The sequence below is a fragment of the Talpa occidentalis genome, unplaced genomic scaffold (genome assembly GCF_014898055.3).
Source record: "Talpa occidentalis isolate TD23 unplaced genomic scaffold, MPIMG_talOcc4v2.1 talOcc4.3, whole genome shotgun sequence".
NCBI lineage: Eukaryota > Metazoa > Chordata > Mammalia > Eulipotyphla > Talpidae > Talpa > Talpa occidentalis.
In genome coordinates this window covers 128,254,705-128,269,381 of record NW_023603184.1, presented here as the reverse complement: position 1 = coordinate 128,269,381, position 14,677 = coordinate 128,254,705, and the positions used below count along the sequence as shown (strand labels likewise).

Below are 14,677 nucleotides of genomic sequence, written 5' to 3'. Positions count from 1 at the left end.
AAACCTTCAGAGTGGAGGAGATTCACCAGGAAAAAATATGCAGGGTATAAAAAAGAATTGCTTTGCAGAATGATAGCATTTTAGTGGATTGATAAGGAATAGGAACCTACAAGATATAGTGAGAAATGACCAAAGAAGTAGGAAGAAAATCTGAAGAATGCCTCCACCGTAGTGACATTTCAAAAAAGTAGAAGGGAGGCAAATGCTATGAAGGTTCAACAAAATAAGGATCAAAAGTTTTCATTGGATTTTGTGAAATGAAAATCTAGATCTTCTAGAGAATTTTAGAAAGGCCAGATTGCAAGATGAAAAAATAAATTCAAGTGAAGAAAGGGGTAGCATTGTAGGCAATGCTTTTAAAAGTTTTAGTAGAAAAAGGCAGGTGGAAGTCCAAATCTAGAAGAGGGTATGGACTTTTGGGTTTTAAGAACACGAGAAACATAAATGAAGAGTATATTTCAATATGATAGAAAGAGACATTAGAAATAGAGAAAAAATACTAAGAAGAAGGATAATCAAAGGAGCAGCTTTGGTGGCAATTCTAGAGGCAAAGAAGGGTGATGTGCAGAGCATAAATTGTGAGATAAAACCTAGACAGGAATAAGACCCCACTTCTGTTGAATAGGGGAAAGAAGGAAAAGATATACAGAAGCAGACAAGCTTGTAGGTGTGATGGCAGGAGGCTAGGATAATCCCCACCTAATGTTTTCTTTATTTGTTTTTATTTTTGTATGATTTGGCTTAGTCTTTGTAAAAAGCAAGATTGTCTATTGTCTTTTGCTAGTGAGGGGGTGTGGAGAGAAGGAAGAGGTTTGAAGGAAGTGGATAAAGTTTAGAACCATAATTGTGCAAAACAGAAGTGTGTGCTAATAAGAGAAACGGGGGTCTACAGGCAGAGTTGATGCACCAGTTCAATCTGGTGGTTGTGAAATTTTAATGGTGCCTCTCGGCTTGGTTCCACCAGCTTTTCCCATGACGCTTAGCAGATAGAACCCAGACAGAGAAAAGTCAGATAATTAGGTTCTTCCAGGGGGAGGGACTTTACCAAGCTGATTTTCCAGCAGTATTGTGGGTGTGATAATTTAAGACATATGCCAGAAGGTGGTATGAATTCATGAAGCATGGATTTGAATTAGACAGGGAGACAAATAAGTGCAGGTTGAAAGTGGTTGATGGCCTAGAAGTCACCATGATGTTTAAGAACTGGTGACTGGGAGTACCTCGGGAAGAGTACTGTAGAGAGGATTCTGCACTTGGCCCTTGCTCCTCTGCTCTACCAGACACCTAGTCCCACCCATTTTGGTGGCTTTAATGTCCTGTGTGTTGATGGCTGCAAAATTTGCATCTTAAGCCTTTACATGGGGCCTGCACTTCAGACTTACAGATCTAGCTATCTGCTGGTCACAGCCACATAGGTATACTAGATACCTCCAATGGCACTTGTCTGTAATTAAACTCCTCACCCATGATTTCTCTCTAATAAAGTCAGTATCATCTTCCCAAGCCAGAAAACACATGTTGTCCCAGATGCTTTTTCTCCCTCAACTTCTCCTTCCCCCAATACGTCCTGCCACACATTTCAAATCCACATGTGATTTTGCCACCACTCCTCACTTCAAACTGCCTTCTAGTGGCTACTAGTGAACAGTTCATTGTTAGGACTTCATGCTTAAATAGCAACAGGACAGCCTCTTAGAGGAAGTGAGGTCTAACATAGTATTGGAGGAGAGTAAATACTCAGTAGTCTTTTTTTTTCCCCTTTCTCATTTTAATACTAAAGATTCTGACCGCCTAGGAAATTTATTTTATTTGGATCAATGTAATAAAAATCAAAATTTCTTGTGGTGGCAGCTTATATTGTTACTTTATGGACTAAAGTATAGCATAACTGTATGATTCATTCTGCAAGTATGTGAAAAATACTTAAGAAAACATTGCTAATTTGAACTCTTTTAGGTAGAGCAGACTGCCCATATTATGCTAAAGCAGAACTTCTGGCAGACTATTTACACAAGAATCTTCCTGATTTCCAGATACATAAAATTATGCAACATCCTGATGTTTGGGAGGTAAGAAGCCTTTACACTTTGTTAAACTCATACATGCACAAAAATGTGTTCTAACTTGATTAAATTTTATTAGCTAATGTATTAGGTAGTTTTTACTAATCAATGTTCACATACTGCAGATACTTTAATACTAATAAAATATATCTCTACTATCAGCCTGAAAATGTTATTATTTCTTCCTAAAGCCTAGTAGAACAAATGAGAACCTGACCAAGTGGAATAAATTTGATTTCCCCGACCCTCCACCCCCCAGCCCCCGAACTTACATTGCAATTTAGCTTTTCATTCTCCTTCAGTATTGATTTCTAATGACATGAGGCACTGGTTTCATCGAAAGTCCCCTCCTTGGGACTCTGTTTCCCCACAAATAGACTGAAATGGAGATGTGGGTGAAGGGGTTTCCTTTACTGTGAAATGCTCTTGAGAACAACATCCTGGGAAGGCATGAGAGCAGCAGGATTGAGCCACAGAGCCACAGAGCAGAACTGGAGAACAGCTGTGCCAGTGACCTCAGCCTGTCCTCCTAGGGAACTCAAGCTGAGGTGGCCCTTCAGAGAGATCCCAAATACAGAGATACCCACAGTTAACCGTAGTTGATGCAGGCTGCCCCTGGGAAAGGGATTTAACCCTGGGCAAGGGAACCTCCTTTGACAGAGGCCAGTTCCTAGAGAAAGACTCAGCTTTGGGCCATCAGTAGCCAGTACACACAGTGGGTGTTGTAATGAGTGCCTTGGTCACCATGGGGAGTCTGAACTATTTACTGGAAAATTTATGACACATTTTTGCATAGAAAACATAGAAAAAAATATGTCATTACATTTCCGACAACCCAATACGTGTAATAGGATCTGCTCGGTTCACCAATTGTGACTTTCGGATCCACATGCTCCATGTAATTCATTCATCTGGGAACAACTTTTCCAGGATTTCAATTGGCGTCCCTCCCTGTTTAATTTACAAGAGGAAGGTTAGTCAAATGCATATCATTTCAGAGCCTTAACTGCACGCATCACCTTTCCTCTCTACTATCCATATGGACTCCCCTCACCTTCTGCTGGCCTGACTTACTTGATGGGGTGACCTCCACACACCTGCATCCTTGGAGGTCTGAGCTCTAATCACTATTCCTTTTTTCAGGATGTGAATGCTGCATTTGTCCATTTACTAACAAAACTGAGCAGTTCCAAAATGCCTGAATGGGTCACCTAGGTGCCAAATGGTCTCTCCTGCTCACATTGGGTAGTAGCTGACCTTCTTGCTTATGATCCCCAGGACTGATTAGTGCATTCAATGTAGTAACTCCTGCTTTCTTGGCACAGGAGCTCAATGTGACCAAGTGGCAGCCATAGTTTAAAATTTAATAGGCTTGGGCTTCCCCGGTGGTGCAGCGATTGAGCGCTGGGTTGCGAAGCTGCCTGAAGCCTCTGTGGTGCCGGTTCGATCCCCGGCTGCTCCCCAGCCCCCGGAGGAGGGTCCCGCATGGCGCGCAGACCTCTCCTGCCGCCCGCTGCTCCCCTCAGCAGTGTACTTCGGTCCTTCTGCCTGCTCTGCTCCCCGCTCTGGCTCTGGTGAATTCTCTCACCCTCCTGCGCTTCTGACTGTACCCAGTGCTTGTATAAATAAATAAATAAATAAATAAATCTTTAAAAAATAATAAAATAAAATTTAATAGGCTCTTCCTTCTAGAACCTCCCTCTGCCTACCCACCATGCTCCTCTACACGCATGTGCAAGTGCGTGTGCATGTGTCTGTGTGTGCACGCACACACAGATTCAGACCCACAGAGTCTAGAGTGAGGGAATTTTTGGAAGCACAAATTTCTCCATATAGGTTACTAGAGTGATGATAAACAGAGTAACTCTTAATTCCACCCCTTGTTTCCTGGATTTATATATTCAACATGTTGAGGCAAAACATTATATTGATTTATGGTATACTTTGCATCCTGAAAAATGATGCTCTAGCAAGATATCAGTCTCCAAGCTGGTGCCTGTACCTTCAGTGGGCTTTCCACTCCCTCTGTCAGGCTGTCAGTGGAGCAATAGGTGATAAGGCCAGTGGAATCCATGGTTATGTGCAAAATGCCTCTCTCTGAAGTGGCTCCCTTGAGTGATATTAAACATTCTGTTTAACCAGTCCCATAGATGTTCTTGAACAGGGTGTCTGAACTCTCTACAAAGCAGGAAAGGCAACACACACACACACAGACACACACACACACAATTGCAGTCCTTGTCACTTTGCTGAATACAGTATTTTACAGTATTCCAGGCTGGTAGGTTTCCAGCTTTACAAAGCAGCACATCTGCCCCAGCTGCCATTTTACTAGCTTTTGGTGCCTTCTTCCATGGCAGTTCTCACATTTTTCTTTGATTTAACGTGAACCATCACTTTCTCCAAGCTTTTGAATGTCATCCTAACAACATGATATCACTGTCTTCTGAGGTCCTTCCAAGTGGTGCAGAAGAGTGATTCATTTCAATAATTCTCTTTTGCCCAACTTTCTGGACCCTCAGGGTCCGGCCCTGAACTATTCTCCCAGCTTCTGCCAGGACATCAACACAAGCAGATTTGTGCTGAAGGTCCTTGGGGGTAGAGTCCCTTTTCTCCACAGGCCAAGCTCATCACCTGTGACCAGAGGAACATGGTGACACCTCATAGCAGCACCCACTGCCTTATGGTGGGATAAAGGCTTAGGGACATTTAAGAGCAATCAGGGAAATCCCTTTCTAAGGTTTTATTTCTAAGGTAACCCTGTTACATATGCCCCCAAAGACAAGAACGTTATTATGTACTGTACCCTGAAGAAGAATTTTGCTCTCTGTCTTATGTCGTTGGAATGCCGTTTCCACAAACCAGATAATCATTATTTAAACTTTTTCTACTAAACATTAATAGAAATCGCCAGATAACTCTTAGCTCATTGATTCAGCCTGAACAAGATAATCTATACTCACATATTTGGAGAGCAATATCAAATGTATGTGATCCAAGCCTGGAAATATTTCATAGAGAAGAAGCTGAATTAAGTTGAATAGTTTGGATATCGGTTGAGATAGAAGATTTGGCTCCAGGTCTCCTCAGCCAGAGAGCAATTTTCAGTACTTTTATTTTGTCAAGGAATTTGAAGAATATTCTTTCTGCTTTGTTTATTTTGCTATTTAACACATCACTATTTCTCTGTATTTGCATTTTACAGCTTAAAATACCTAATTTTTAAAATTATATCTACACAGTGTAATTAAAAACAAGCTAGTATCTTAGTGTTTGCATTCCTGAGAAATGCATTGAATCCTGAGCGAGATTTCATGTATGACTTCCCTTGAAATATCATTCAATAGGATTGGCTGAAAGATTTGTGTGAAAAGAATAAATGGAATCACAAAAAGTCCCCCATCATCTGGAGAGAGCTGTTGGATCGTGGAGGAAAGGGTTTGCTTTTGGGAGGATACAATGAGTTCTTGGAGCATGCCCAGGTACATAAATCAACTTACCTGTTCAAAATATTATTGTTCTCTCACTTTATCTTATATTTCAAATGTCTTACTTTCTAAGGTATTCTCTTAGGTCACTTTTCACTTTATTCTGACCTTAAATAAGAACTTTGCATTATAGGGCCTCCCTGGTGGCGCAGCGGTTGAGCGCTGGGTTGCGAAGCTGCCTGCAGCCTCTGCAGCGCCGGTTTGATCCCCGGCTACTCCCCGGCCACCGGAGGAGGGTCCCACATGGCGCGCAGACCTCTCCTGCCGCCCGCTGCTCCCCTCAGCAGTGTACTTCGGTCCTTCTGCCTGCTCTGCTCCCCGCTCTGGCTCTGGTGAATTCTCTCACCCTCCCGCGCTTCTGACTGTACCCCAGTACTTGTATAAATAAATAAATAAATAAATCTTTAAAAAAAAAAAAAAAGAACTTTGCATTATAGCCATTATCAGCTAATTATTTCAACCCTTGTGTTGTCTTTTTCTTTCCCAATTACTTAGCTGTACTATAGTGTCACCTCTAGCATGACAACTGAGCTGATGAAGCTAATTGCTAAAGAGAACCTTCAAACGCATAAAGAACTAGAGCTAGAGAAAGAAGAAGCTCTGCAATGTCACGTCAACCCCTTGCAGGTCTGGATCACCAGGTGGGACAGTCCAACCCAGGAATATAAAGTCTTTTATAGTTAGAGAGGACAATGAAGTGTGATTTCATGATGGAAGAATATTTGAATGTCAAGTTTGACATTTGAATGCATGTGTATAGGCATGTGTGCATGTATTTATCTGTATATATGTTTATGGATAGATATACCTTTGTGTATATACATATGTATCTCCCAATATAGCTCCAATTAGGGGTTTTAGAATATGTATTGATTTGACACATGTGTATATATACATGCACATATATACATGTTAAATATATACATCTATATGAAATCTAAGAGTAATTTTATAGCAAAGATATTTACTTTGCATAACTGTCTCCAGCTGCTCTGGTTCCATCATTCTGTCTCTTGTGCTGTTTGCTTGCTACTGTTATTCTTGCTCTGCCTTGCTGTCCCTTCCCCCCTCCTCCTCCCTCTCCCTGCCAATCTCACAGACTCTACCACTTGCAAGAACTGTCCCTACTCTTCCTTAGGTACCCATTTTCTGCAACCCCACTCCCTCGTCTCTCGTGTACGCTTCTTCTCACTTTGCCCCTCATTGCTCTCAGTCTCAGGCATGTGCAGTCTTCGTCATCACTTTTTCTCCTGTCTTGTACTCTCTCTCCATCTCCTGCTGCTGGTCCTGCTCCATTTCTTCTTCCCCTTTTCTTCTATTTCTTCTACCCCCACAATCTGTCCTTCACAGTGTTCTCACTCTACTTGTGTGTGTCCTAATAGACACACACCTTTGAAAACTTATTTATTATTATGAAATATTCTAAATACAGAAAAGAACTGAGAATGATGTAATAAACACATTTTAATCTAACACCCAGATTTAATAAATATTACACCTGCTTTAGTTTTTTTTAATAAAGGATTAAAATTATAGATATTGGGCCTCCCCGGTGGCGCAGCGGTTGAGCGCTGGGTTGCGAAGCTGCCCGCGGCCTCTGCGGCGCCGGTTCGATCCCCGGCTGCTCCCCGGCCACCGGAGGAGGGTCCCGCATGGCGTGCAGACCTCTCCTGCCGCCCGCCCGCTGCTCCCCTCAGCAGTGTACTTCTGTCCTTCTGCCTGCTCTGCTCCCCGCTCTGGCTCTGGTGAATTCTCTCGCCCTCCCGCACTTCTGACTGTACCCAGTGCATGTAAAAACGAAAACAAACAAACAAACAGATAAATAAATAAATAAACATGCCTCTATAAAAAAAAAAAAAAAAAAAAATTATAGATATTGTTGAAACTCCAGTGTTCTGCTACCCAAACCTGCTACCCAAATTAAAAATGCCCATTTGCATTTCTAAACTCCCCTCAGGGGTCATTAAAGCTGTCTGGAGTTTGTAACCACTCCTACAGGGACACAGTAGCAGCTTGTGCTGATCCTGTGATTCTTTGTAAAGCTTTGAAAAAGATAGGTCTTTCTAACATATGTCATTGTTTTATAGATAAGGGTATCAAATAAGAAAAGGCTATGGTTAAGTAGAATTTTAAAAATATTTTTAAGAGGAAATACAAACATGTAAGTAGAGGAATATGACACAGTTGTTTTAAATTTTGCTTTCTGCATATTCAACTTGAAAAATCATAAACAGATACATTGCTCATTTGGGGATTGTTGTGAGATCACCAGCTGAAAGGGTTAGTAGTGGGAATTTCTTGTTCTGCTTTTTTTCCTATGTGCTCTTGAGTCAAATGTCTTAGGAATTTGTTAAGGTTTCATTGCATGGGATCTGCTAAAACAGCATTTAGCAGCATTAATTCTCCCCCTCCATAAGCACAGAATACCTTTCTTCTCTTTGTGTCGTCTTCTATTTCTCTTAATGTTTAGCAAGTGGGTGAGGACCCACAGCCAGACAACCCGTTTTATATCGGGGTTGCTCCGTAACATTAACAATGTCTTATAGTTTTCATTATGCAGGCCTTTCACTTCCTTTGTTAAATGTATTCTTTTTTGGTGATCTTGTAAATGGAATTGTTTTCTTAATTTTTCTTCTAGCTTGTTTGAGTATTTGAATGATGCAGATTTTTGTATATTGATTTGGTGGCATGTCATTTGATATACTTATTTATGGTTCCTAATAGTTTTTTAGTGGAATCTTTAAGGTATTTTATGTATACCATCATATCAACTGCAAATAATATTAGTTTCACTTCTTTTCTAACCTGTATTCCTTTTATATCTTCTTGTTGAGCAATGTTCTGGCTAAGAACTCTAACACTAAATTAAATAGAAGTGGTAAGTGGGCAACTTTACCTTGTTCCAGATCTTAAAGGAAAAACTTTCAGTGTTTCACCATTATGATATTAGCTATGGATTTGTAATATATGACCTTTATTGTGTTGTGGTGTATTCCTTTCATCCCCCACTTATTGTTAGTTTTCATCATAAATGGGTGCTGAATCTACTGAAATGTTTTCTCTGCATCTATTCATATAATCATATGATTTTTATCCTTCCCTTTACTGATGTGGTGTATTAAATTAATTGATTTGCATAAGGTATATCCTTATACCCTTTGATTAAATCCCACTTGGTCATGCTGAGCCATCCTTTGTATGTATTGTTGATATCAGTTTGTTAGTATTTTTTTTTAAAGTGTGTGTTTTTTTTAAAGATTTTTATTTTTATTTATTTATACAAGCACTGGGTACAGTCAGAAGTGCGGGAGGGTGAGAGAATTCACCAGAGCCAGAGCAGGGAGCAGAGCAGGCAGAAGGACCGAAGTACACTGCTGAGGGGAGCAGCGGGCGGCAGGAGAGGTCTGTGCACCACGTGGGACCCTCCTCCAGTGGCCTGGGAGCAGCCGGGGATCGAACTGGCATTGCAGAAGCTGCGGGCAGCTTCGCAACCCTGCTCTCAACATCTGCGCCACAGGGGAGGCCGGCCCAGTTTGTTAGTATTTTGTTGGGAATTTTTGCATATGTGTTCATCAGAGATATTGGCCCATATTTTTTTGTGATGTCCTTCTTTGTTCTGCTTTTGATTTCTAGTCTTAAAAGTGTCTATACAGCTATGTATGTCTATTTAAGATATTAAATCACCCCACTAAATTCACATGCAGAAATACCTATTAAGAATAAAGGCTTAGGGCCTCCCTGGAGGAGCAATGGTTGAGCGCTGGGTTGCGAAGCTGCCCGCAGCCTCTGCAGTGCCAGTTCGATCCCCGGCCACCGGGTGAGGGTCCCACATGGCAAGCAGTCCTCTCTCACAGCGCCTGCTGCTCCCCTTGGCAGTGTATTTCGTCAGTCTGTCTGTTCTGCTCCCTGCTCTGGCTCTGGTGAATTCTCTCACCCTCCCGCGCTTCTGACTGTACCCAGTGCTTGTATAAATAAATAAGTAAATCTTAAAAAAAAAAAAAAGAATAGCTTTAAGTATATAATTTAAAAAAAAAAAAGAATAAAGGCTTAAAGGGGGCAAAAGATTTAACCATTCACATTCATGTTTGCGTTTTTATTAGTGCATCTACCCCTGCCTGCTACAACCTAATTCCCATCTTAATAAGCGGTGAAGTGTTTGGAACGAATACGGAAATTAGCATTACTCTATTTGACAATAAGCAGGCAGAAGAAGATCTCAAAATCCTTATGACAGAGATGAGGAACCTGGTGTCACCCCTCCTCCAAAGTGTCTCCATCTGCACCCAAGTGGAAGATGCCTTCCACCAGGCCCACGTGATCATCGTTCTGGAAGACAGTATTGACAAAGAGATGTATTCTTTAGAAGACTACATCCGACACAAGGTTCCACTGTGCAGGCTCTATGGATATCTGATTGAGAAAAATGCTCATGAGTCTGTAAAAGTTATTGTAGGAGGAAAGTCCTTTGTGAATCTTAAGGCTGTTTTGCTTATAAGATATGCCCCCACCTTGGCACACAACATTGTCGCTGTGGCACTGGGGGTGGAAGGCGAAGCCAAAGCTGTGTTGGCCAGAAAACTAAAAACAGCACCCTCATGTAAGTGAACTATTTCCATTTCTGTTTTTGTTTTGAAACAACATGATTGCAAAGCACTAGGAAGAACACTTACCCTCTAGGAAATTCCAGATATTTGGAATAACAAGCAAACTTCTCATTATATGACTTGACCACTGTGAAAATGTTTTTACTGGTTTTTATGGCTAGGTAATGTGTCCATCATTACCAAAAAATAAACAAATACTTGTCATAATAAGACACATATTTTCCAAGTAATAATTTGAAGCCTAATACTCTAATTTTTCCATAGTAGTCAAGTAAATTGATCACTGTTATTTAAGTTAACCAGGCCCATGCTAAAGTGGCATCCCTCCATTTCCCACCTTGGGAAACTCGGGCTTTCACAAAATATTTCTAAAGTGCTTAGAAGAGTATCTGATAGGTAGCAAACATTTGCAAGGATATTAAATTTACTAGTAGGATTGTGATATTTGATTGGTTTCAGCTCCTGCTAATCATCAAATGGTGGATAGAAAAATCGCATGAAGGTAACACTAGATCAGAAAATGTATTATCATATTTTGAAAGGGAGTGCTGTATTTAAAGTATTTGTCAGGTTTGACAAATCTTAGCCACTTTTGCCTTTAGATGCAGCAGCTGCAACAGTGTTTACTGAGAATATAAGGAAGTACAAGGACTTTGCTGATTCCCAGCACATTGTAGGAAGGACTATGTTATCCATTTCCTTATAATTAAGTCCAAGAAACACAACCCAAGTACTGCTGTATACAAACTGATAGTGTCTTAACCCCAGAGCCAGTACATGCCTCAGCCAAACTGATACTAATGATTCAATAGGAAAGGAAAACATTTTCTAATTATTTTATCTCTGTTGTCAACCTTATATTTATGTGCAGACACTGATTTATCACAAAAGATCTATGATACACTGATGAAAGTGTAAAAAGAGTCAGTGTTTCGAATTCTAAAACGAGGAGGGCAGGATCGTGTCAAGGGCTTTCAGCTAGAAAGTTGCTCTCCTGTAGGTTGCTCATGCTGTAATTTCTAAGCCCTCTGTAGTCAAAGCCAATCAATAAATGAGAATCAGAAAGAAGGAAAATGAAGAAGAAAGGGAAAAGGACTAAAGGAACACCAGGGGGACAGTTGCCAGAGGAGCGTTGTCAGTGGGGCAGCAAGGAGAAATCAGAGCAGCAAAGAGAGAATTCCAGATGCCAAGAGGATATCTTCAGGATAATCCCTGAGGGCAGTTCATACTGCTTCTAGGACCAGGTTTCCTGACTTAGTTGGGAATCTTTCTGTTGCAAGTGATTAAGTCCATTCAAAGTAACAAAGTCAGATGGAGAAATGTTTTCACGTGACGTAATTGAAAGTTGAGGGAGTTCTTCCAACAGGTGTAGCTGGCTCAAATGATGATGGCAGGGCTGGCCTATGCTCTCTTAGCCCTCAGCTCTGCTTCCCTCAGCAGTGGTTTGATTCTCAGTCAGGCGCTCTCTGAGAAATGGCAGAATGGCCACTGGTATCCCCAGACTCATCCCCATATCTAGTCATGCCCATTAGAGAGAGGGCTTCCTTTCTCAGTTGTTTGTACAAGCATGGTAGGACAATATCTCATTGACTGTACTTGGACTACATGCCAAATTCTGAATCAATTATTATGGGCAAGAAGCTGGAGTCTGGGTCTCATGCATATTGATAAGTTTGGACCCAAATTAGGGAACGGTTGTTAGTTTTAGGAAAACCAGGATGCTGTTAAAGAAAAAAAAGTAAGAGATGCTGGGAGGAAAAAAACAGACATTCCCTATAATTTTTTGTACCATAATTTTAGAGCTATAAAAGGCCTTCAAGGCCCTCCCTGGTGGCACAGGGGTTAAAGTCTCAGCACTGTCAGGCTATCATCAGCCACTGTGGCATGAGATCAATCCCTGGTCAGGGAACTAACCCATATGGCACAGCAGACCTCTCCTGTCTCACCCACTGCTCCTCTCCCCAGTGTATTTCAGTAGATCTGCCTGTTCTGCTCCCCACTCTATCTCTGGTGAACCTTCTCACCACTCCCACCTCTGGTCTACACCCCAGCTCTTGTATGCATAAATAAATAATAATAAATCTTTAAAAAATATACAAAAGGCCTTCAAGCTGATAGGAAAAATGAGACTCAGTGAGATTAAAAGGTTTCTTTAGACTTTAGGAAGACAGCTATCACATACTGCCATGGGGCTGGAGGATTATTTTTTCCATGAGGGATCCCAGGGGCTCCTAGTCAGATTTCCACCTTCCCTTCCCTCCTACAACATGCAGCTAAATAGAGAGCCAAGTTGCACCAATAGGTCTCTTAGGCGGTGGGTGATGGAGAAGCATCAGCTATTCCTACTGATGAGTCATTTTGATGACAGCAATAATCTCAGAGGAAGATAACTGATATCGCAAGATATATTTGGATAATTGCCCAGCCTCTTCTCACCCTAGCCTGTCTCCTGCTGTGGAGGTAAAAAGGTCACTAATATTTGCAACTTTTCTTATAGCTAGAAGAAATTGAGGGTCTACCTGAAGTCCCTTAGGCTTTCCTAAGTATTTTACTGCCTGAAAAGAGAAAGACAAAAAGAGGAATCTGTTTTTCCCCTTTCTGCCAACCTTTGAAACCCTGTGAAAGTGTGATATATGGAGCTGCAGCAGCCACCTTAGAACCATGAGGAGACCAAGAAAATCACCCTCTGACCTACTAAACAAGCACCAGTGTCACTGCCTATCTCAACTTGTTCTCTGAGAAACGTAAACACTTCTGGTTAATCCAAATCAGTGGGATGGTCTGAAGCCACAGCAATCTTACATTATAAAGAATAGGGGAAAGAATTAATCTCCACAATAGGAAGTGGTATGACCTTATCATTATTAATTTTTAAACCAAAAAATAAGTTACTAAATCAATAAAATTATTTCTTTTCAATTTGGATACACATTCCTAGAAAATCCATGATAGAATCATATTAAATACCAATTTCTGTTTGTCTCTAACCCCTATCCTCTTATTTTGCTTCATTAATATGTATTACTGTGCATAGTAGTTGTTTTCTTACCCATTTTCCCCTCCACCCTCAGAATGTTACGAGAATTTGGGCTGATTTGTTTTCTTCTAAATCTACCACCTAAAAATGCCTCACACAGAAGCTAATTCAATAACTCTTTGTTGGCTAAGATGTTCCTTGGGGTCCTTTTATTACAACACCCTCATTCTGCAGAAAATGAAAGCCAGCCTGGGAGTTAAATGATTTGCTCAAATTTCTATTCCAGTCTAAACTCAGGAACTCCTTGTCAGAACCAAAGTAAATTAAAAGTTCCAAAGGACACAGAAACATTAATTCAAAAAGGCACCTGCACCCCTATGTTTATAGCAGCACTATTTACAATAGCTAAGCTTTGGAAACAACCCAAATGCCCAAAAATAGATGACTGGATCAAGAAGTTGTGGTACATATACACAATGGAATATTACTCAGCAATCAAAAAAGATAAACTTATGCCATTTGCAGCAACATGGATGGAGCTGGAAAGGATCATGCTCAGCAAAATAAGCCAGAAAGAAAAAGAAAAATACCAGATGGTCTCACTCATAGCAGGAATTTAGAAAACCTAAATAAGAGACCAGGAGAAAGACTAATTATAATAAAGTGAAAATCAAAATCAACAAGCAACTATGAGCCAGAGACACTCTGGGGGGCGGGATGGGGGAAGGAGAAGGAAGTAGGATCAAAACAAGGGGGGGTGGGAATTGTATGGGGAATATAACCAAGATGAAAATGAGTACATTGTGCATGAATGAAAATTGATGTAAAAAATATTTTTTTAAAAAAATTCCCTTCGTAGCAGAGAAATGGAGTTAGGACCAAAGCAGGGATAGCATCTTAAGTAGCAGTTGGTTTCAGGTATTCCTTGACTTCCTTCAATTACACTCATGCCATTCATCGAGCTTTGGGCTTTGGCTATTAGGGATTGGCAATTAGGGATTGCCAAACCCTGATGATTAGGGACATGCTCCACATTATTTGCACATTTTGCATAACTTAGGAGGAACATAAACTTAGGCTCATTTTCTAGCACAAGTATCAATCCCAAAACAAACACACACAAAAAATAGCGTGCACGTAATTTTTTATACTAATTTTCATTATTGTGCTAATTTTTCATTTCTTTTCTTCGCAGGCATCAAAGATGTGATAATTTGGGGTAATATTAGTGGAAATAACTACATTGATCTGAGAAAAGCCAGGATTTACAGACATGAAAGTGCTATTTGGGGACCTCCCCACTATTCACGCCCTATTTTAAGCTTGATTTTTGATAGGTACAGTGTATTTTTATTTATTTATTTATTTGTTTATTTTTAAGATTTATTTATTTATTTATACAAGCACTGGGTACAGTCAGAAGCGCGGGAGGGCAAGAGAATTCACCAGAGCCAGAGCGGGGAGCAGAGCAGGCAGAAGGACCGAAGTACACTGCTGAGGGGAGCAGCGGGCGGCAGGAGAGGTCTGCGCGCCATGTGGGACCCT

At 40.8% G+C, this 14,677-nt stretch overlaps 1 protein-coding gene across 2 annotated transcripts in view; it reads left to right on the top strand.

Annotated features, from left to right (window-relative positions):
- Positions 1–14,677, top strand: part of MDH1B (malate dehydrogenase 1B) — a 29,302-nt gene that overhangs the window by 2,333 nt on the left and 12,292 nt on the right. For both annotated transcript variants that reach the window (XM_037521885.2, XM_054700021.1), the window contains exons 2-6: positions 1,957–2,069; positions 5,411–5,545; positions 6,047–6,192; positions 9,652–10,148; positions 14,328–14,469. In XM_037521885.2, coding sequence (XP_037377782.1) covers positions 1,957–2,069; positions 5,411–5,545; positions 6,047–6,192; positions 9,652–10,148; positions 14,328–14,469 — 1,033 coding nt within the window. The remainder of the gene's footprint in view (positions 1–1,956; positions 2,070–5,410; positions 5,546–6,046; positions 6,193–9,651; positions 10,149–14,327; positions 14,470–14,677) is intronic.